The sequence below is a fragment of the Ostrea edulis genome, chromosome 8 (assembly GCF_947568905.1).
Source record: "Ostrea edulis chromosome 8, xbOstEdul1.1, whole genome shotgun sequence".
NCBI lineage: Eukaryota > Metazoa > Mollusca > Bivalvia > Ostreida > Ostreidae > Ostrea > Ostrea edulis.
This window is the reverse complement of record NC_079171.1, coordinates 17,720,336-17,742,113: the sequence shown is the minus strand read 5'-3', so window position 1 is coordinate 17,742,113 and position 21,778 is coordinate 17,720,336. Positions and strand designations below refer to the sequence as shown.

The 21,778-nt window shown below is 34.3% G+C and overlaps 2 protein-coding genes across 3 annotated transcripts in view; one reads left to right on the top strand and one right to left on the bottom strand.

Moving 5' to 3' along the window:
• The window catches only part of LOC125661554 (centrosomal protein of 78 kDa-like), a 92,088-nt gene that overhangs the window by 37,694 nt on the left and 32,616 nt on the right, over positions 1–21,778 (top strand). The gene's annotated exons all lie outside the window — the stretch shown is intronic.
• Positions 5,087–20,531, bottom strand: LOC125661556 (uncharacterized). 2 transcript variants are annotated; one of them, XM_056147041.1, is made up of 2 exons: positions 20,461–20,531; positions 5,087–6,222 (listed from the first exon to the last, which is right to left on the bottom strand). In XM_056147041.1, exon 2 carries the CDS (start codon positions 5,900–5,902, stop codon positions 5,198–5,200), a length of 705 nt encoding a protein of 234 aa, XP_056003016.1. In that variant the 5' UTR covers positions 5,903–6,222; positions 20,461–20,531; the 3' UTR covers positions 5,087–5,197. The 2 variants fall into 2 exon arrangements, with proteins under 2 accessions (XP_056003016.1, XP_048749560.1); XM_048893603.2 differs by lacking the exon at positions 20,461–20,531 and adding an exon at positions 20,353–20,456.

Here is a 21,778-nt window from a genome sequence, read left to right as displayed (position 1 = left end):
AAATCTAAATGCATACTTAAGAGATAGCAGAAAAGGATGTACAAAAAATGGTGAATTTCATAACCCAGGGTTATGACTTTAGGGTGAGTCCAAATTAGTAATATCTTTTGATATTTTAATTTAATACACCTATTATTTAAAGCCTTTCATCAGTGTATGCATTTTTGAGGGCAGTGAAGTTTTAAGAACACATCTTGTTTTATACTGTTGCTGAACATTAGAATTTAGCTTAGATATTCAGAACAGGAAATTTTTTCTAGATTTCATAGCCCATGGAAATAGTGATACTTTTTCGCTAGTATTCAGGTGACCGATAAGGCCTGTGGGCCTCTTGTTTTTCCCCAAAGCACTATTAGTGTTTCAATCAGAATCTGTATGATCAAGGTAGCTTGGGTTAGCATTGTGGCCTGTAGGCCTCTTGTTCTTTCATATAATGTAGATCTTTTTCTCTGTTTGATTTATTGATCATGATTTATTTACATGATCTATATACAACTATTATTTTTTTTATTTTATGGATTTTTGGCCAAAGTTTGGATATTGTCGATTGAGTTTTTTTTGGTGGTAGATAATAAAATATTCATTGTATGACATATAGGACCAGTTTGAAGGATGGAAAAAGTGTAAGACGAGTAAGTCGTGGATATAGCTGGCTGTGAACAGCTGATGAATTATACAGTATGCATATGTACTGTAGACACAGGAACTCTATGGCACCCCTGGTCGTCATTGACATGACATAAGTGCAGGTGTAGGTGTGAAATGTAACAGCACAAATGTGTGGAATTGGGATAGTGATGTTTGATGATTTGCATTCAGATGTAAAGGGATGAAACAAGAGTTTTCTGCCTATCCCACACAATGCTGCTTTAGTAAAACAGTCATATGATAAGGTCATTATTAATTTATTTTTGCCTATAAGCAGAATGGCTATAGAGAGATCTGGTGTAGGTCCATTCTCTGATTTCTGATGTGGTATTATGCAATTATCATCAAAATTAAAGGCTCTTATTTAGGACCTGTAGAATTTTTGCATGTTGAAATATCAGCATTTTGCCTAAGAAGTACATAATTCAAATAAGTTGAAATTAGAAAACAGATCAGATAAAGAGGTGTGTGGTGCAAGTACTCATGTTTTGACTATTCTATTTTTGAATGACATTTTGTAAATAATAGAAATGAATTATTAAACTAGGGTCATAAAGTATTGACTTTCTGGAGAAAGCTGTCATATGGAGGATGTTTTCAAGGTCTGGCTGGAAAGTATTTTACAGGCATTTTGATAAAACATTATGGTTCTGAGGTACAGTGTACTATAAAGCTAGGTACATTGTCACAGAATTTTCACTTCAGACTACACAGGTTTTGCACCTTGCCAGGCATCATATTAAAAAAATGACTTTACAAAATGGTTTTGTGTTTGAAAAAAGCACATTATATTAATAAGATAGCTCATTACACTAAATTTTTATTTATTGTTAAAGCACTTCTTATGAAGTATGATTTCTCCATCGAAAGAATGATATAAGCTCTCAATTATTTTATATGATTTTTAGGTCACATGAGTAAACTCAGGTGACCTATTGCAATTGGTTTTCGTCCGTCGTCGTACGTCGTGCATTAACAATTGAACATTTTTAACTTCTTCTTAATAACTACCAGTCCAATTCTTTTCAAATTTGGTATGAAGCATCATTGGGAGAAGGGAGACATAAATTGTAAATTTCAGGACTCCAGCACCCCTGGGGCCCTAGGGGTGGGGCAAAAACTGTCCAAAATTGACCAATTTTCAAAAAATATTCTTTTCAAGAACCACACACATGTAAGAATAACTAAATACATAGTGATGTAGAGCAGGAAGGCCTTTACCAAAATTGTAAATTTCATGATCCCCGGGGTAGGGGTTCTGACCCCAGGGCGGGGCCAAACTTGTAATATAGTTTTTATGTGTAAAACACTTAAATTACATCTTCTTTAATGCTATTGATACTAAATTGAAAGTAAATAGAGATTTAGGAAGAACATGTAGTCCTTTACCAAAATTGTAAATTTGATTATTCCAGGGGTAGGGGTTTTGGTATCAGGGTGGGGCCAAAATGGTCAGTTATTAAATATGTGAATAATAGACATTTTTAACTTCTTCTAGATAACTATCATTCCAATTCTTTTCCAATTTGGTATGACACATATTTGGAACAAGGGGAACATAAATTGTAAATTTCAGGACTTCAGCACCCCTGGGACCCTAGGGGTGGGGGCAAAAACTGTCCAAAAATGACAAATTTTCAAAAATCTTCTCTTCAAGAACCACACATTTGTAAGAAAAACTAAATGCATAGTAATGTAGAGCAGGAAGGCCTCTACCAAAATTGTAAATTTCATGATCCTTGGCGTAGAGGTTCTTACCCCAGGGTGGGGCCAAACTTGTTATATAGTGTTTATGTGTAAAACACTTAAATAACATTTTCTTTAGGGTCTTTGATACTAAATTGAAACTAAATGGATAGAGCAGGTAGTCTTTTACTAAAATTGTAAATTTAATTTTCCCCAGATTAAGGGTTTTGACCCCAGGGTGGGGCCAAACTTAGTATATAGTATTTATGTGTAAGTTTGCTGATACTGTATAAAATCTAAATGCATACTTAGGAATAGCAGAAAAGGATTTACAAAAAATGGTGAATTTCACAACCCAGGGTTATGACTTTAGGATGAGTCCAAATTAGTAATATTTTTTGATGTTTTAATTTAATACACCTATTATTTAAAGCCTTTCATCAGTGTATGCACTTTTGAGGGCAGTGAAGTTTTAAGAACACATCTTGTTTTATACTGTTGCTGAACATTAGAATTTAGCTTAGATATTCAGAACAGGAATTTTTTTCTAGATTTCATAGCCCATGGAAATAGTGATACTTTTTCGCTAGTATTCAGGTGACCGATAAGGCCTGTGGGCCTCCTGTTTGTGATTTATCCCAGAATAATAAACTAAGTACTTTATTTGTAAATAAGACACTCTAGAGTCCAAATTTTGCTGTGATTTGATGCATAATATGAATATCTAAGAAAACATGTCTAAAAGACTCAGATAAACATTCTATTTTTTTAAATGAAAATTGAAAACATTATTTGCTAGAATGTTTTTTAATCTACAGATAATCTTAAAAAAAACCCAAAAAACATGTCAGTTTATAAAAAGATATATCAAAGAAATATGTTTTAAAAAGAAATTGAAGTGAAATGGTAAAAATTCAGAAATATTATGATTTTTCAAATTTGAACCAAGCCTGATTGGAATTATAAAAAGTAGTCAACAAAGAACATTGTAATCAGAAAGCTGCATTCCCTTGATGTAAAATGGTTTACAGATTAAATGAATTTATAAAGGAAACTAATTTCTTGATGAACAGTGCATACAATTAGCAACAATATGATTATTTTAGTAATTTTTATCAATTTTGATCGGGATCGGTACCTTTTTCACTTGTTTGAATATTGAGATTATATCTGAAATTTGATCATTTGGCTTCAATTTCTTTTTATAATATATTTCTTCAATATATTTCCTTCCTAACTGAAATGTTTTTTGAAGATCTTATCTGTAGATTTAAAAATATTAGCAGATAACGTTTTCAATATTCATAGATATTTTTTTAAATAAAATTAGAATGTTTATATCTGATTCTTTTAGGCATGTTTTATTAGATATTCTTATTATGCACCAAATCACAGTGAAATTAGGACTCAAGAAGCTCTTATTTGCAAACAAAACACCTTTTTTATCATTCCAGGTAAAATCACAAAAAATTTATATAAGATAATTGAGAGCTTATATAATTTTTTTGATAGTGAAATCATACTTCATAAGAAGTGTTTTAACGAGCCATTAAATAAAATTTTAATGTAAAGAGCTACTGTAAACCATATAATCACATTGAACCAGTACCACATTACAAGAGTTGTACCGTAAACCATATAATCACATTAAACCAGTACCACATTACAAGAGTTGTACCGTAAACCATGTAATCACATTAAACCAGTACCACATTACAAGGGTTGTACCGTAAACCATGTAATCACATTAAACCAGTACCACATTACAAGAGTTGTACCGTAAACCATGTAATCACATTAAACCAGTACCACATTACAAGAGTTGTACCGTAAACCATGTAATCACATTAAACCAGTACCACATTACAAGAGTTGTACCGTAAACCATGTAATCACATTAAACCAGTACCACATTACAAGGGTTGTACCGTAAACCATGTAATCACATTAAACCAGTACCACATTACAAGAGTTGTACCGTAAACCATGTAATCACATTGAACCAGTACCACATTACAAGAGTTGTACCGTAAACCATGTAATCACATTGAACCAGTACCACATTACAAGGGTTGTACCGTAAACCATGTAATCACATTAAACCAGTACCACAATACAAGGGTTGTACCGTAAACCATGTAATCACATTGAACCAGTACCACATTACAAGAGTTGTACCGTAAACCATGTAATCACATTAAACCAGTACCACATTACAAGGGTTGTACCGTATCTTTTAACAAGCTGAAATTAGAAATTAAGAAATGTTTTGAATTGGCAGGGAACTATAAATTGGTTAGTATTTCCCAGATTATATTCAAGAAAAATAATTTCAGGCCAAGTAGTTGTTAGGGAACTAAAAATTGGTTAGGAATAAAAGTCAATATTTCCCAGATTATTTTTTAAGAGAAATAAATGTATAATCAGCACCAAGTGTGTTATAATCCAGTTACATATTTCTGTTATAATCCAGTTACATATTTCTGTTATAATCCAGTAACATATTTTTGTTATAATCCAGTTACATATTTCTGTTTTAATCCAGTTACATATTTCTGTTATAATCCAGTTACATATTTCTGTTATAATCCAGTTACATATTTCTGTATTGTGTCCTTATAACTTAACTCTTGATAGATGTACTTTAAGAGATGTTTTTAGGATGAATTATGTTATTAATGGTTGTTCAGGCTATCAAATTATGCATTACATATAACATTACTTACTAAAAAAGAAATGGAAGTAAATGAAATGTTGTACACAAATTTACTTGTAAATCAATTTAATGTAGTTTAATAAATACGAGTTTAAACTCAATTTAATGTAGTTTAATAAATACGAGTTTAAAATTGGTGATTTTTAGTTAGTCACTGTCTTCCTGAGTCATGATTCTGTCTGCTGGAAAAATAAACAGCTGTTCTGCTGACGGTGTGTCTGTCTGTTCACTTAGCAAACCACCACAACTGTTTGACGTTACATCTAGCTGATGTTTTCTAACGGAGTCTATTTGGCATGATAGCGGTGTGGAAGATGTTTGTAATTCCTCACAAGTCTCATACTTGGCAGGTAAATGCTGCAGTTTGGTGTATTCTTGGCATGAATTGAAATCTGTAGGCAAACTCTTGGATTGTTTCATTGTGTTAGTCAACAACGCCTCACACTGACCCAGGTCCTGCTGTTCAGACACACTCTGATTCACATCTGTAATCTCCAAAGTAAAACTTCCAAAATCATCAGAAATATCAGTTTGGATTTCCTCAAGTTCTACATCCAGATCAGCATGCAAGTCAGACTTCTGTAGGAAAAACACAGAATTTTTCTTTTTACAAAACAGGATGATTGCAGTTGTGAGAGTCAATGTTATAAACACAAAAACTCCCATAAAGGCAATGACTGTGGCACGGTGAGTTGTTTGGTGTGGAGAGCTAGTATCACTGGGTGCCTGATCTGGTTGAAACACCAGATAACCTGGTGTCATGTTGAAGCTAATGTTGGTGACATTATAGAGGGTAGGGAGAGGGCTGTGCACCGATCCTCGAGCAGAGAAGTAAGCCATTAATTTAATCATCCATCAGGATTTGAAGCTGTGTTGTTACATCCATTGCATTTTAATTTACATCTATTACTATATTTCTTTCTCTGTTAGAGAGCCATTGACATCTGTTGTCTTGTTCAGGTATTGAATTACTCTCCCTCAATTTATCTTCCATTTGTGAAAATAAACAAGTGATCACTTTCACTAGGTCTGGCGTTTCCCATTGATTTTTACAGTGAGGTTTTTTAGAGACCAGTAATTGGAGCGTTGTCGTTGACTTCAGACCCGAGACTTAGGAATATCATCAGAGAGAAAATGCACTAGAAGTACATGCTAAAGACTGAGGGGTCTACCTGTAATAAAAAGAAAATCAATGTCATTAAGTGGCAAAGAAAACAAATTATAGGAACCAATTGAAACCTGTAAAAATGGGAAATCTATTCATTATAGTATGATCAGGGCAGGCAAGATGACTAGTCTCTGACAAGGAAGTTATGTTACAAATTCTGTTTGTGTCAGTTGCATTATTATGAATTTTAAAAGTGGATTAATTGAATCATATGATTGCTTTAATTCTGCTAACAAATAATAATGATAATAATAATAATGTGCGGCATTTATATAGCGCATTATATAATTTGTAATTACTCTAAGCGCTTTGTAGAATATGTAACCTATTCTCTGATGAGAGCAAACTCAATTTTGTATTCATCATTATACCCCCCCCCCCCCGCAACAAGTTGGGGGGGGGGGGGGGGATATACTGGAATCGGGTTGTCCGTCTGTCTGTCCGTCCGTCTGTAGACGCAATGGTTTCCGGGCTCTAAAGCATTATCCTTTCCACCTACCATCACCATATCATATATATGGACTACCCATGGGATGAAGATGTTCCCTATCGGTTTTGGGGTCGAAAGGTCAAGCGCACTGGACATCGAAGTAGCATTATGGTTTCCGGGCTCTAAAGCGTTATCCTTTCCACCTACAGTCACCATATCATACATATGGACTACCCATGGGATGAAGATGTTCCCTATCGGTTTTGGGGTCAAAAGGTCAAAGGTCAAGCGCACTGGACATCGAAGTAGCAATATGGTTTCTGGGCTCTAAAGCGTTATCCTTTCCACCTACACTCACCATATCATACATATGGACTACCCATGGGATGAAGATGTTCCCTATTGATTTTGGGGTCAAAAGGTCAAAGGTCAAGCGCACTGGACAGCGAAGTAGCAATATGGTTTCCGGGCTCTAAAGCGTTATCCTTTCCACCTACAGTCACCATATCATACATATGGACTACCCATGGGATGAAGATGTTCCCTATTGATTTTGGGGTCAAAAGGTCAAAGGTCACGTGCACTGGACATTGAAGTAGCAATATGGATTCCGGGCTCTAAAGCATTATCCTTTCCACCTACAGTCACCATATCATACATATGGACTACCCATGGGATGAAGATGTTCCCTATTGATTTTGGGGTCAAAAGGTCAAAGGTCACGTGCACTGGACAGCGAAGTAGCAATATGGATTCTGGGCTCTAAAGCGTTATCCTTTCCACCTACAGTCACCATATCATACATATGGACTACCCATGGGATGAAGATGTTCCCTATTGATTTTGGGGTCAAAAGGTCAAAGGTCAAGCACACTGGACATCGAAGTAGCAATATGGTTTCCGGGCTCTAAAGCGTTATCCTTTCCACCTACAGTCACCATATCATACATATGGACTACCCATGGGATGAAGATGTTCCCTATTGATTTTGGGGTCAAAAGGTCAAAGGTCACACGCACTGGACATCGAAGTAGCAATATGGTTCGGTTTGTCATGCCATTTGTTTTTTACACTCAGAAAAGAGGTAGTTTATACCTATTACCAACACCCTTTGGGAGATTGGGGTAAGCGGGGAGTATTCTTAGTGAGCATTGCTCACAGTACCTCTTGTTGAAATTGTGTACCTATATAGGGGGTCTTTTTGCTCAGAAAACCTTTGAATGACATTTATTGAAATTGCATGCTGCAGAAATGCAGGGGAGCCCCGTTATTATGTTTCTCATTTTTTATATGCCCATGAAAGATGGGACGTATTTTGGTATACTGTCATCCGTCTGTCTGTCTGGACCTTGTAGGTAAATTGCAAAATGAACCGTAAGGATCGTCGATTTTACAACTGGGTACATTTGATCACATTGATGAGAGGAAGATGCATTTTGTTTTTCAATCTCAAGGTCGCAGTATTAGTTTATAGGAAAGCCATGTAGGCAGAATACAGATCAAACTATTGGGGCTAGGCTCTTACAACTTGGAACATTTAATCACCAGGATGAGAGAAAAATGCCTATAGTTTTTCATGATGAGAGGAATAGGCCTATTGTTTTTCAAGGTCAAAGGTCAAGGTCATATCAGCCAATAGAAAAATACAAACCGAACTGTTGAGGCTAGGACCGTCAAACTTGGTATACATACTCCTTATGCCAAGTGGAGGACGCATTTTGTTCTTCAAGGTAAAGGTAATAGTATCACTTAGTAGGAAAACCTTGTAGGCAGGATATAGACCAAACCATTGGAGCTAGGACTGTATAACTTGGTACACATACACCTTATGCCAAGCGAAGGATGTCTATTGTTTCTGAAGGTCGTTGTATCACTTAGTAGAAAAACCTTGTTTTTGTTTTCCCGATTTTTTCCCATTATGAATACAAGAATTGCCCTTAAATTATGTCAGAACCCCCCTCTCTGAGAAATATATAATCAGTTCACATTTCAACTTGGTGCACCATGATTTACTTTAGGGCTATAAGTAGGTCAAATAGTTTTCTGGATTTTTTCTCATCATGGATACAAATATTGCACTGAAGATCTAACAGGCGTATGATGTACAGTTGCGGTACTCTTGTTTTACAATAAAATAACATAATACCGGGGGCAACATAATAAATGTTGCTGGTGAAATCCAATAAAAACATCATTTAGAAATCTTATTCTCCATACTAGAGGGAGGAGGGAGAATATTTTTATATCTGTTTCCTTGTTTTAAAGACTATGACAATCTAATTTATTTACAGATTATCTTAATTGTCCTTATTCTCTCTTTTCTTTATTACAAGTGTAGGATCTTGATAAACTTTGGTTATCTGTGCGATATGCATCTGGCAGTTTTCCACCATTTTCTTTTAACACTTACTTATAGTTTTAAAAGAGACTTCATAAGTAAATACAAAAAAGAATCACTGTTGGAGTATATGGAGGGGTGTTGTCATGGTTGTGTGGAATTGGCATGAATTTTGCTTATATAGTACCAAAACCAGTAAAACAACTCGCAGGTTAACTCACAATCAAACACAAACCATACTGCCAATCAGTATTCATCCCGATGAATATGAATGGGATGAAACGGCTTTCGATGCTATTTCTGTTATTTAATGAAATGATGAATAATATAATGAAATGATATTGATATAATAAGCATGCGAATTCATCCTGTGGTATATATGTAAAGTGGTCAGATGATGATTTAATCTGATAATGAATATCAAAGTTTGAGGGAACACTTACAGATTTAATACACCGGTATTCATAAATTATATATGCTAAGCCTGGTATCTTCACTATTTATATGGACACAAAAATTTATTCAAATGTCAATGAAAGCCGTAGAGTTTTTATATGGCACAACATGATAGCTGAATAATTATTTTGTCCTCTCTGTTCTGTCAGATATTTACTCAGCTCAGGTTTTCGTCATCAAATATATATTTGAACAAGAGCTACTCTTGAGCGTGGAGTCCACTGACTTTTGATCTCTAGAAAAGTTTCAGCAAATTGTTTTAAATGAATGTCATCCAATTAGATGTCATCCGATTAGATGTACGTTGTAGGCAGAGTCTAGACATCACATTGCTCTGCCAAAGTTTTCAAAGAGAGAGCAGGGGAGAGATGAGTAATCAAACCAATACACATGGTTGATATTTTAAGATGTATTTCATGTGTCACTGAACAAAATCCGATTCATGTCAATTATTGATATACCTGGTGTACTTGAAGAAATTATTTTGACATGTACCCAGATAGGTATAAAAATTGAAGAGGACCGATGAGGGCTGTTGGCCTCTTGTATGAGAATGTGCAGTAAATTGATCTTGTATGAGAATGTGCAGTAAATTGATCTTGTATGAGAATGTGCAATAAATTGATTTAAAGAGTAGCAGGGCCACACTAAATCACATTGAAATGCAAATGTTCCCAAGTTGTTTGGATTCTATTTGTTTATGCCCTTGTGACTATATAGTTGGAGACATGTTGTTTTGTCTTGTCTGTGTGTTTAACTTTAACCTTACTTATAACTTTTGAATGGTAAGGGATAGGGCTCTCATATTTCATATGCATATTCCTTGTGACAAGACCTTATTTTGGTATTAACATTTTTTTTAACGTAACCTTGACCCTAGAGTTTGACCCACTCTTAAAGGGGCATGGACATGATTTGAGCTTAAAATTTTCAAATTTAATTTTTCTATTTTCGTTGTTTACAATGTTTAACTAAAGTTATCTAATGGTCAATCAAAATTTACATGTAAATATCAATTGTTGAGTTACAACACTTGCAAATCTTTGTTATGTAAACAATGCTTGTACCACGTTTTTGTTTACATAATATATGTTACTTAATAGAAAATAGCATGCTTAAAAGAAAATGAGATGTGCCAAACTCTAGAAACTATTTAACTGTGTTCAGAATTAACTTGTAAATTTAAAAAAAATCTGCTTTAAATGAAGGTTTACTAGTATATTTAACCTATGTAAACAAAAACATGGCACGGGCCATGTTTACATATCAAAGAATTGCGAGTTCTGTATCTCCCGAGTACCTTGCACCACTGACATTCAAATTTTTGCTGACCATTGGAAGTACCTTAGGTAAGCATTCTAAACAAAAGAATGAAATTTGAAAATTTTCAGCTCTAATTGTGTCCATGCCCCTTTAAGAAAACCTAACCTTATTCAATATTACCGTAATTATTTAAGGTAGGGGTTTTATTATATGCAGATAGATTCTTTATGGATAGGTCTTACATTTCATTTTATGATTTTTAAACTTGTGAACTTGACCTTGGAGTTTGACCTAAATTTCAAAACTTTAGCCTGGTGACTTGGATGTCTTTTGTAGATTTAGCAAAAACTGAACCCGAATACACCTTCTAAATCCTCAACTACTGAAAATGAAAAAAAAACCCTGCTTTTTAAACAATTTCAAAATATTCACATGACTGGTGATGTCTGGTTGAGTCTCTTGCATTCTGAATGGCAGCTGGTCAGAACAATTCACTAAAACAATCCAGGAGATACCAGAGTAGTTCATAATGTGCCAAAGTACAAAAAATTACAAAGGATCTTCATAGAAATAAAGTGAAACCAAATTAACTGGTATGAATTTCTTACTGACTGGAAGTCTGACTAGCATAAAAGCTTTTCATTAGATTAATTGAAGTTTACTGGGCATGATCGTGCTATAGATAACAAAATGAAACAGTTTGATCATAAACAGGCTGCAACAAACTTCCCATGGCAATGCTGTATGGCAAATCACTGTCTGCCTTAAATGAATATCATCATGTTCCACAAATCACTGTCTGCCTAATGAATATCATCATGTTCCACAAATCACTGTCTGCCTAATGAATATCATCATGTTCCATTCAAGAACATGACCAAGATGTATTAAATCTTCCACATCTGTAATGTTTCAGAGGAGTATATATCTATTTCATATTCTGTCAAAGGACATTTTTATATTTCCAACTTGCATCCACCCATTTCTCTGTTCCACTGTTTTTGTCCTGGCCATTACTTTACAAGTTCATTACTCGCACAGATTGTTTATAGTCAAACAGTGTATAGAATCTCACAGATTGTTTATAGTCAAACAGTGTATAGAATCTCACAGATTGTTTATAGTCAAACAGTGTACAGAATCTCACAGATTGTTTATAGTCAAACAGTGTACAGAATCTCGGAGGTCACAAGGTGAAAGGGCATGGCTTATGATACTAATCAAAGTGCATAATGTACTCCAGGGAGTGGAACTTTTCAAATATATAAAGAAAAAAAATCAATTATGTATTTAAATATCTCCGTTTTTTTTATACCCCCTTTCTACAAGAGGGAACATATTGATTGGTCGGTCCTTCAGTCTGTTGACCAAGTCTTGTCCACTCAATATCTTAGAACTCTTTGCTTGACAGATTCAAACAGACATTAAACTTGGAACATTGGTACCTCATAATTCACTACATATTAATTGTCACTTTGAAGTCACTTGCTGAGTGTTGGGACAGGACAGGAATTCATTGACACTGTCCATACCATTGAGGTGCTCAATGTCCAAGCCATATCTGTTATTTTGGGTAAATGCTTCACTTGATCTATAATTGGCAATTATCATGCTTAATTTGTCATTTATTTACCTCCACAATTATTGTTTCTCACCTGAAGAAGGGCATGTGCAAATAGATCTTAGTATATGGATGTTTTAAAAAATATGTGTAACATGACTGCATGGGTTTCATCTCAGTGGCTGTCTGCATGAGTGGTTAGCTCTCAAAAATTAGCATTTTTTCAGTGTTACTGTTAGATTATTCATTTATGCCTCTTCAAGAATTTTTCACTCATACCAAGAAGTCATCAGCTCTAGGTGACGTGCCACAAATCTAGACTCATGCATACCATTCAGGGCTGTAGCAGTGAGGATTCTTTATTGAGCCAATGCTTGTTGTGACAGAGGACCTCTGAGTTTCTAAGGTGTTTAGCTCACCTGGGCTGAAAGCTCAAGTGAGCTTTTCTGATCACCTGTTGTCCGTTGTATGTCCGTCTGTAAACTTTTTCCAATTTTTACTTCTTCTCCAGAACCACTGAGTCAATTTCAACCAAACTTAGCAAAATGCATCCTTGGGTAAAGGACTTTCTACTTTGTTCAAATGAAGGGCCATGCCCCCTTCAAAGGGGGAGGTAATCACAAAAATGCAAATATAGGGTGGGGTCATTTAAAAATCTTCTCAAGGTCCACTGGAGATTCAATGGCTGGGGAAGACAGTGCAGATTTGTTTCCACACCCTGGGGCAACCAGGTCAAAAGTATGGACTGTTTTGGATTCCGGAAAAAGGGGCTAAAGCCCACCTAGCAGAAATAATCTACTTATGTATACTGTTATTTACAAGTTGACAAGTTGTGCAAGAAGTTGCATGTGAATGTAGGTAAAGTTTAAGGTAATGAAATCAATCTCTGAAGAAAGTCTTCCCCACAATTTGATACTTTTAACTTGATTTTATTTATGAAATACTATACTAACCTCCAATTATCATTTTGAAAAACGTCATCCTCATGAAACTGAAGTTCCAAGGACAACAGATGCGGAGAAAAATGAATTCAAATAGTCAGATGTTGAAGACTGGTTCTATGATATACATATTGTTAATGAGGAGAAAATATGTCCAAAAATAGTGATTGAGAGAGAGGTGTCATTGCATCTGGGGGTTAAGAAAATCAAATGAAGATTTTAGTTTGTTGCAATGGTGAAAAAAATGTCAAAGTATTATTTGAAGATAGTCAGTTTGAGCATGGAAGTATATTGAAATACCCTAGTGAGAGAGTTTTTAGTCTGGCTCGAAATGTTGTTAATGAAGAAAGATCTAGAATAAAGCAAGCACTTGTTTATTCACTCATATATTTCTGAGAACATGTACATGTATCAGTATTGGATTGAATGAATTAGAGTTGATACACTTTCTCTAGAACATGTATCAGTATTGGATTGAATGAATTAGAGTTGATACACTTTCTCTAGAACATGTATCAGTATTGGATTGAATGAATTAGAGTTGATACACTTTCTCTAGAACATGTATCAGTATTGGATTGAATGAATTAGAGTTGATACACTTTCTCTAGAACATGTATCAGTATTGGATTGAATGAATTAGAGTTGATACACTTTCTCTAGAACATGTATCAGTATTGGATTGAATGAATTAGAGTTGATCAACTTTCTCTAGAACATGTATCAGTATTGGATTGAATGGATTAGAGTTGATCAACTTTCTCTAGAACATGTATCAGTATTAGATTGAATGGATTAGAGTTGATCAACTTTCTCTAGAACATGTATCAGTATTGGATTGAATGAATTAGAGTTGATCAACTTTCTCTAGAACATGTATCAGTATTGGATTGAATGAATTAGAGTTGATAGAAGTTGACGTGTGTGATTCTGTATCCAGCCATCAATAAATTTATGAAATATAACAGTGAAGACATTTAATTTTTATTTACTCATTAGGATATCATTTACTCAAAGGATATTACATAATGCACAACTGTGAATGGAAGTTCAAACTATTGATTATATATTAATTGATTAGGTGCTGCCAATTCAATTGGATAATCAATAGTAACTTTGGTCTTATTTTGCAACACTAGAGAATACCTTTCTTTTAATACCAAACTTTATGACCTTGTGACCTTGGATGTTGATCTATTTTTAACGAAAGTGAACCCAGGCAGTATCTTCTGTACTATTTAAGGTAGAGCTTTCATATTTTATTTGTAGATTTTTTAAGACAAGACCTTTTATTTGATACCATAATCTTTGACCTAGTGACCTTGACCTTGAAATTGTACCCAAATTTCAAAACTTCAAGGAAAGTTCATGCTCATAACTTTGAAAGGTGAGTGATAGGGATCTCATATTTCATATGTGCATTTCTTAATTGTGACAAGGACTTTCTTTTGATACCAAAGTGATCTTGACCTTGGAGTTATCTACTTGCTTATGTTAAACATGTCAACGTCAAATTAACGTTAATATTTAATGTTAATTTAGCATTAGAATTTCATGTAGTATGTAAATAATGAAAAGAATACAAGATTATAAAATTAACATTGAATTAACATTAGTGTAATAACATTAAAATAGCGATTAAAACTTATCAATGTGAATTTAACGGAAATATTTAACAATCTAACATTATAATTGTGAGGTATTAAGAATATTGCTTGAAAAATTAAGAAAATTAATGTAATTAAACATTAATGTTTTAATGTTGAAACAACGGTAGATTTTTAACATCGAATTAGTGTCAACATTAATTTAATGTTTAGGCAGTTGACTGTATGACTATCAATTAATCAGACTGCACCCATTTATCTCAACTTGCATCATTAGTACTTTCAATCAGCATGATATAATTGTGAAATCAGGGGCAAACACAAGAAGAAAGAGGCGTCAACAATGTATTAACCCCATTAAGAATGCTAATAAATCATGTTTCTACAGTTCATTTGGAAAATGATTTCATTATGGTGTCTGTAATGACCATGATATAACATAGTTCTCCATAGCTTTCGTTCATGACAAGGATTGTAAATGAAAAAGCTGAAAGGAAAGTTCTATGTAGAAATTTGCTATAATGCACAGCAAGACTATTAATGAGTTTCATCAAAGGCAGGCTGTAATTGTTTTTCTTGGGTATGAAGTTTTTTATTGGACATTGATTTGTATGTTCTGATGGTCTTTCAGTGTTCTGTTGAGTTTAGACTTTACATTCCTTGGCAACATGAACATTGTATACAAAAATCTCAGTGTCCGAGAAACTTACCATAAATCAAAGAGGATATTGAATTGTTTAGGGTTAAGAAAGATCAGTCAGCGCCACCATACAGCAGAATATGTATGCATGGTTTCAATAGTAAATCTAAAAAAAAAAGATACTCAATGATCCTGCAGAAAATTCTAATGGATGTTTCAAGAAATGAAATTTATTCCTTAGAAATTCTTTTTTCTTGGCCTGACAAAGAAGTTCTTTATGGTAGGCTACTCTAGGACCTAGTAAACAGCATGGTATGGATAATCTTTATGGATCTCCTCACACATGCTGTACTTGATTTCTATAAATATTTACACAGCTGTGAGATATTCCAAGATGGCTCATTCAGCCATTATTGAGACCAAATCTGTTCATTGTCAGAGGAACCCTAGCTTCTTTCAATGCAGATTCAACAGGCTTTCTTCCTGTAGCTGGACTAAAAGAATGTTGAAATGAAATAAATAACATTGATGTAAAATGTAATAAGGGGAGAGGCCAAATTTGATCACCATTTAGAACAAATTTTAAACAATTACAATCTGTATGAACAAATTCTGAAATCATTCTAGTTACTGTATAGTCGGTCCACATATAAATCGATCCACCTATAAGTCGGTCATATTTTTAAAGATTATTTTGGAGGGAGTTGCCATTAATTGACCCGTTTATTAGTTATTAATGGTTTAACATTTTGCCAGAATCAGCTGACAATTTCAAATCAATGCTCTAATTATGTTATATTACCTCTGTTTCAAATAATCTTTTGAGAAATGTCATCAAATTATTTTAATCTTTTTTCTGAACAAATCAATTTCATTTCAATACTCTTATGTATTTACTTGTGTTCAAATAGTATTCTGGGATATGACATTGATATTGAACCTTTTATTCTCAAACCAAACAGCTACCATTTTGTCAATGTTTTTTGTTGATGAGTTATATCCCTTGTCTTGTATATTTTCAACACAGATCTCTGAATCTTTTAATATACACCGAGTCAGTGAGCACACCTAGCTAGCTATCACTTGGTCACCCTGAAGGCTCACTCTAAAGCCTCCCACCGTCCTTGATCTTACTCAATGCAGGGTTCGAAATTAACTTTTTCAAGCACTAGTCCGTACGGACTAGTCACTATTGATGTTCACTAGTCCGCAAAGCATTTTATTCAATAGTATTTAATGAAACCAAACACATCACAGTTGCAAGCAATTCATTTTCTGACACCTTCAGAAGAAAAAGACCACCATACTTTATTTTGCATTCAAGATCTTCAGAAGCATACAGTAACCTCCGAGTTAATCCTTTTATAAACGTCCATAAGTGCGTTCGAGATCGACGTTCCCATTGTTTTCGTGCTCAGTTCTTACAGTCACAGGAGTTCAAAATGTTATCAATAAAGTCAATAAAATTCACTCGATTTACCAAACCATGAGCTATAGTGTTACAAACTCCTGTGTTTGAGTCGTGAATGACGAGAACATGTGCGCACAAACGTGCTTGTTCTTAGATCACACTACTTGCAATTCTTGCACCTCGAATCCGTTCTCGTGATGCGTACTCGGAGTTCGGAATCGGCAGGAATTTGTGCTCGTTCGAAGAATGGCGGTCTTGAACGCACTCCATGTGTTTGAAAGATCAGGATGTCATAGTCACGCAAACACTTAACCATGCAGGTAATCGACCATAAGTTCAAACATCTAAGAGACTCAGACAAATCTTGCTAAAATCTTAACCAATTCAAGATTGATTTCCGGATTTTCACTAGTCCGTACGGACTAGTGCTATAGAGAGTTTACTAGTCCGACACGTTTTTTACTAGTCTCAGACTTACGGACATGAGGTAATTTCGAATCCTGCAATGTCATTTTATTTTTTACCTTACCTGTTCTTTGTAACTCTCACAAGTAAAATAGAAATACATGTATATGTTTTATGAATTTATTTGATAAATAGTTAGGCTTAAAATAAAAATTGATTTGTTTGATGTACTCCGACCGACCCGTAAAATTTCCCCCGACCCGATCATTACGTAATTCACTACATATTAATTGTCACCTCTGTATATAACGTAATTCACTACACATTAATTGTCACCTCTGTATATAACGTAATTCACTACACATTAATTGTCACTTTGAAGTCACTGGTGAGTGTTGAGACAGGAAAGGAATTCATTAGCATTGTCAGCACCATTGAGGTGCTCAATGTCGTAGCCATATCTGTTGTTTTGGGTTAAATGCTACACTTAAATCTATTATTGGCAATTATGATGCTTAATTTGCCATTGGTTTACTTCAACAATTATAGTCTCTCAGTACGCAACTTCCGATATACCAGTTCTTCTGTGATAGGGGTACATTCAGTGTTCTGTTGAACGCTTGGATGGGTACAAGATGTATACATATACTATAGACTAGCTATGTAGATACGGATAACAGTGATGAAAGTGTTAATTTTGTTTATATCACCCGTTGGTATACATTAAATTGACCATATCAAGAATAATGTTTGATTGAATTCCTGCATGCCATTAAATAAATATTATTTTTTATTTCGTCTTCTGCATGAGTGATATCTTAATCAAAGAAAAATGGTGATTATCGATTTTTGTTTGAGCTATTTTATTATTGAATACTAATAAACCTACTTATATTGTGTGACCCCTCAGTTTGGGTGGTTGCATGATGTCCGATAATCGACCTTTACGCAATATATGAAGGCAGCGATAAACATTTGTACCCACCGCATGTAGACGATAGTATGTTTTGCGTCCCACTGTGTGTAAGAGTTCCACAAAGGGAAAGAACTATTTGGCAACTCGGAAATTGCGTATTGCCTGTATCCTGTACCTGACATTGTCTACCTTGAAAACTAGGTCAAGGTAACAAAGAATAACCAAATTTAGCATTTTTTCACCTTTTTCCTTCCTAAGATATCCTTAAGATATGATATGCATAAGTATTGACTACCTAAATAATTTCAATGATGTTTCAGGGTTTCAACAGTCTTGTATATAGAGTCAGCATTTCGAATATTCTATGGTCATAATAATAATCAAATTTACCAATACAACCTGTCATTGGGTCAAATGCTATCTGACGTGTTCCATACCAATTGTTAGGCCATCCTTTACACACTGATTTCACTATGGATTACTCCATTTACCTGATCAAGTTATAGGGCTCACAGCAGGTGAGAACAGTTGACAGGGGATGCTTATTCCTCTTTCCTTCTTTAAAGTTTTAGGTATTTCGGGTCTTTAGTGAGTTTCTCAAAATGGCAGATAGAGTCAGGAGTTGATGTTTTGTAAAATAAGCAACCCATATATGGAGAACATAGAGAACTTTATCAAAGTATGAGGAGGTAAGTAGCATACAATCACTAGGTGCCAGATTGTAGCATTATGAATCTCAAAAGAGAGGGAAAATACTCTTAAGTCTTTGTCAATCTCAATGGAAAATTCCATCATTACTTTTTGTAAGGATCTTAAAGCTCTTGCTAAGTTTGACTTTGGTTCAAATAAAGGAGAGTTTTAGAAATTTCTATGTGTAACCTATTTCTAGTGAAAATTTCCCAACTAGACATTATTTCAATATATATTTAGTAAAGTGGTATATATAGCTATGCAAGCATACTGATATACTGTATGTTCTAATTTATTTAAACCTCTTCACCCCTGTGCATGGGGCCACAAACGGAGTTATATAGTATCTATGTATTAAAAGGGGACTCAGTCTGAGCATTGTGGTCCATAGCTCTCTTGTGACATTCGGCATGATAAAATGAAAGTACTGTGTGTAGTTGAGATTACAGTGGAAATTGCCTTCCCTTGAAAATCATTATTAACCTAGATTATGTTTGGTTAAAAACAGATTAATTTAGATAGGACTTTTTAATACCAATAATAATTAATTTATGACATCTTTTGCCATTTGTTTATTTTCCTTAATCATTGCATTATAAAAATTTTGCATATTGAATAAGGGAGGCAAAATTAAGTCAAGGATAAATAAAAATGAGGGCTTACAGTGAAAATCTAGTGCATAGACTAGTGCATATAAACATGTTTCTAAAGGAATGACATGTATATTAATGCAAACATTCATTGATTTTTCTAAAGGTTCATATTTTGATATAGGGGTATTATAATTAAAAGCAACATTTTTCATAAATTTTTTAGAAGTCTTTTTTCTAGAACTGATGTGGAACATGAAGTTGTATGTTTTTAAAACAAATTTGAAAAAAACCTGAAAGTTAAACTCATTTGGGATGCACATTGCCCTCCAATATCTCATGTATCCTGCCAATAGAAGGTATTATATAAAAAATGTATTGCTTCCTTGGAATGTCGATTTGTTCTTCGTATTGAACCTGAACCTGCTTTGTTTATTCAGCGTAAATTATCAATGAATTCCCGTAGATACTTTCAATAGTTTGCCACAATGATGTACAAGTTGCTTTTAAAGTTAATCACATTTATCTCCCTCTAAATATTCTAGGGCATGAATGGAGTTTGATTACAGAAGTACTGTACGATGTCTTCTTTATTATGACAAATTCACCACGTTTATACATGTATCATAATGCAAATCATTATCTGAATGCTGAAAATGTTATTGTTGTTGCATGATGCTTTTCTGCAGTAAATTCCACATATTTCAATACTAGAAAGACCTAACAGAATTGTCTTTTTTAAAGATACTACAGACACCCCTCAAAAAATGGTGAGAGAGGGTAGAGAGGGTCTCTCACCATTTTTGAGGGGTGTCTGTAGTAGCTGTATAATTATTAATTACGAGGCCTCAGCATTGTAGTTAAAAGATGTGTTACATGTACTTACTTAGAATATCACAGAACACTTGTAGCAGCTAACACCTTGTAATCCTTATGGTATCCATAAGAGTGAATATTGCTGTGATCATTTTTATATGACTAGAACCAAACTTACACAATGGACCATGACAATACTGGAGACTTCAGACAACATCGCTGCAGCTACGAACTAGCCATATTAAATCTAATGAGGTCAGATACTGATGCCAGCTCTAGGGAACGAGACATTCCTGTCAATATTTACCAGTCCATATCAATACATCAGTTCTATTAGCATTTAATATAATTTGTTATTTATACAGAGTCTAATTTGTATTCTCTTTAGAGTGTCAGATATATCGTAATAACCTGACAATTCTGAGGATTTGACAATTATGGAGATTTAAGATGGAAACCTCACAATCATAGACATATGGGAAATTGCAGGGGTCATTTTATTGTGTCCCAAAAGGTGCAAATTCTGATTATATTCTGCATCGATAAAAACATTGATTTAACAATGTCCTCATCTCTTCTGTTTAATATGTACAGTTTCTGTTGTATAGGCATTGCCTTGAGCAGGTGGTCAATTCGCAAGCAAGCTTAGTCCACTTATATCTTAAATATAGAAAATACTGTGTGTGGACTTATTTTAGCGTAATTGAAATTTTTATGCAATATCTGATGCATTACTTGGTGTAATCATGAATGGTGATGGAGGACTTGTTAGATATGAGTGATAATGGATAAAGGAACACTTTCACATTTTACCACAAGCATAAATCAGTTGCTCTTGCTTCACCTCCGCTAAAATAGGAATGAAAAGTAGCGTTAAAGTTTCTTCTCAAATAAACCCTGCATTGGTGTACTCGTTTTGATGATGTATATTTTCTTGCATTGAGTAATTCCTGTCCAAATAAGGATCTGTATTTTGATGTTCCTGTGAATCCTAACGACCAATAATTCAGCACAGGCCTCTACACTGATTACTAGGAAGCCTGTCGGTCTCTAATGAGCCATCTTCTAGCCTAACTTCAGCAATTGATTTTCAGAGTTTTCACAGGCTTCAATCTTGGCAAATATTGACAAACAGGACTATTAATTTGATTAATTAGCAATTAGATGAGACTGATTTTTCCTTGTACATTCTTTAATATGCTACAGTTTAGATAGGAATTTACTTTCAATGAAAATGTGATGCACATGACATGTTGAATTAAATTCAGTTTCAATGGCTTTAAAGATTCTGTGTACATTGAAGATTGGGGATTTCCCCCCAATATTTCATTCTCACAAGATTGGTTTTGTGAATTGGTTTATAAAATCCTTGTGAACATAAATGAATCAATAGTATAATCGTTGTAAAAGAATACAGTGTAGATGTTCCAGAATAAACCACACATACTTGTTAACATTGGAGAACTGCTGGAGATCGCTCCTCCGTAAAATAATAT

Bases quoted from the DNA above. Each gene is read 5' to 3' on its own strand.
- LOC125661556 (XM_056147041.1), bottom strand. From the start codon at position 5,902: ATGATTAAATTAATGGCTTACTTCTCTGCTCGAGGATCGGTGCACAGC.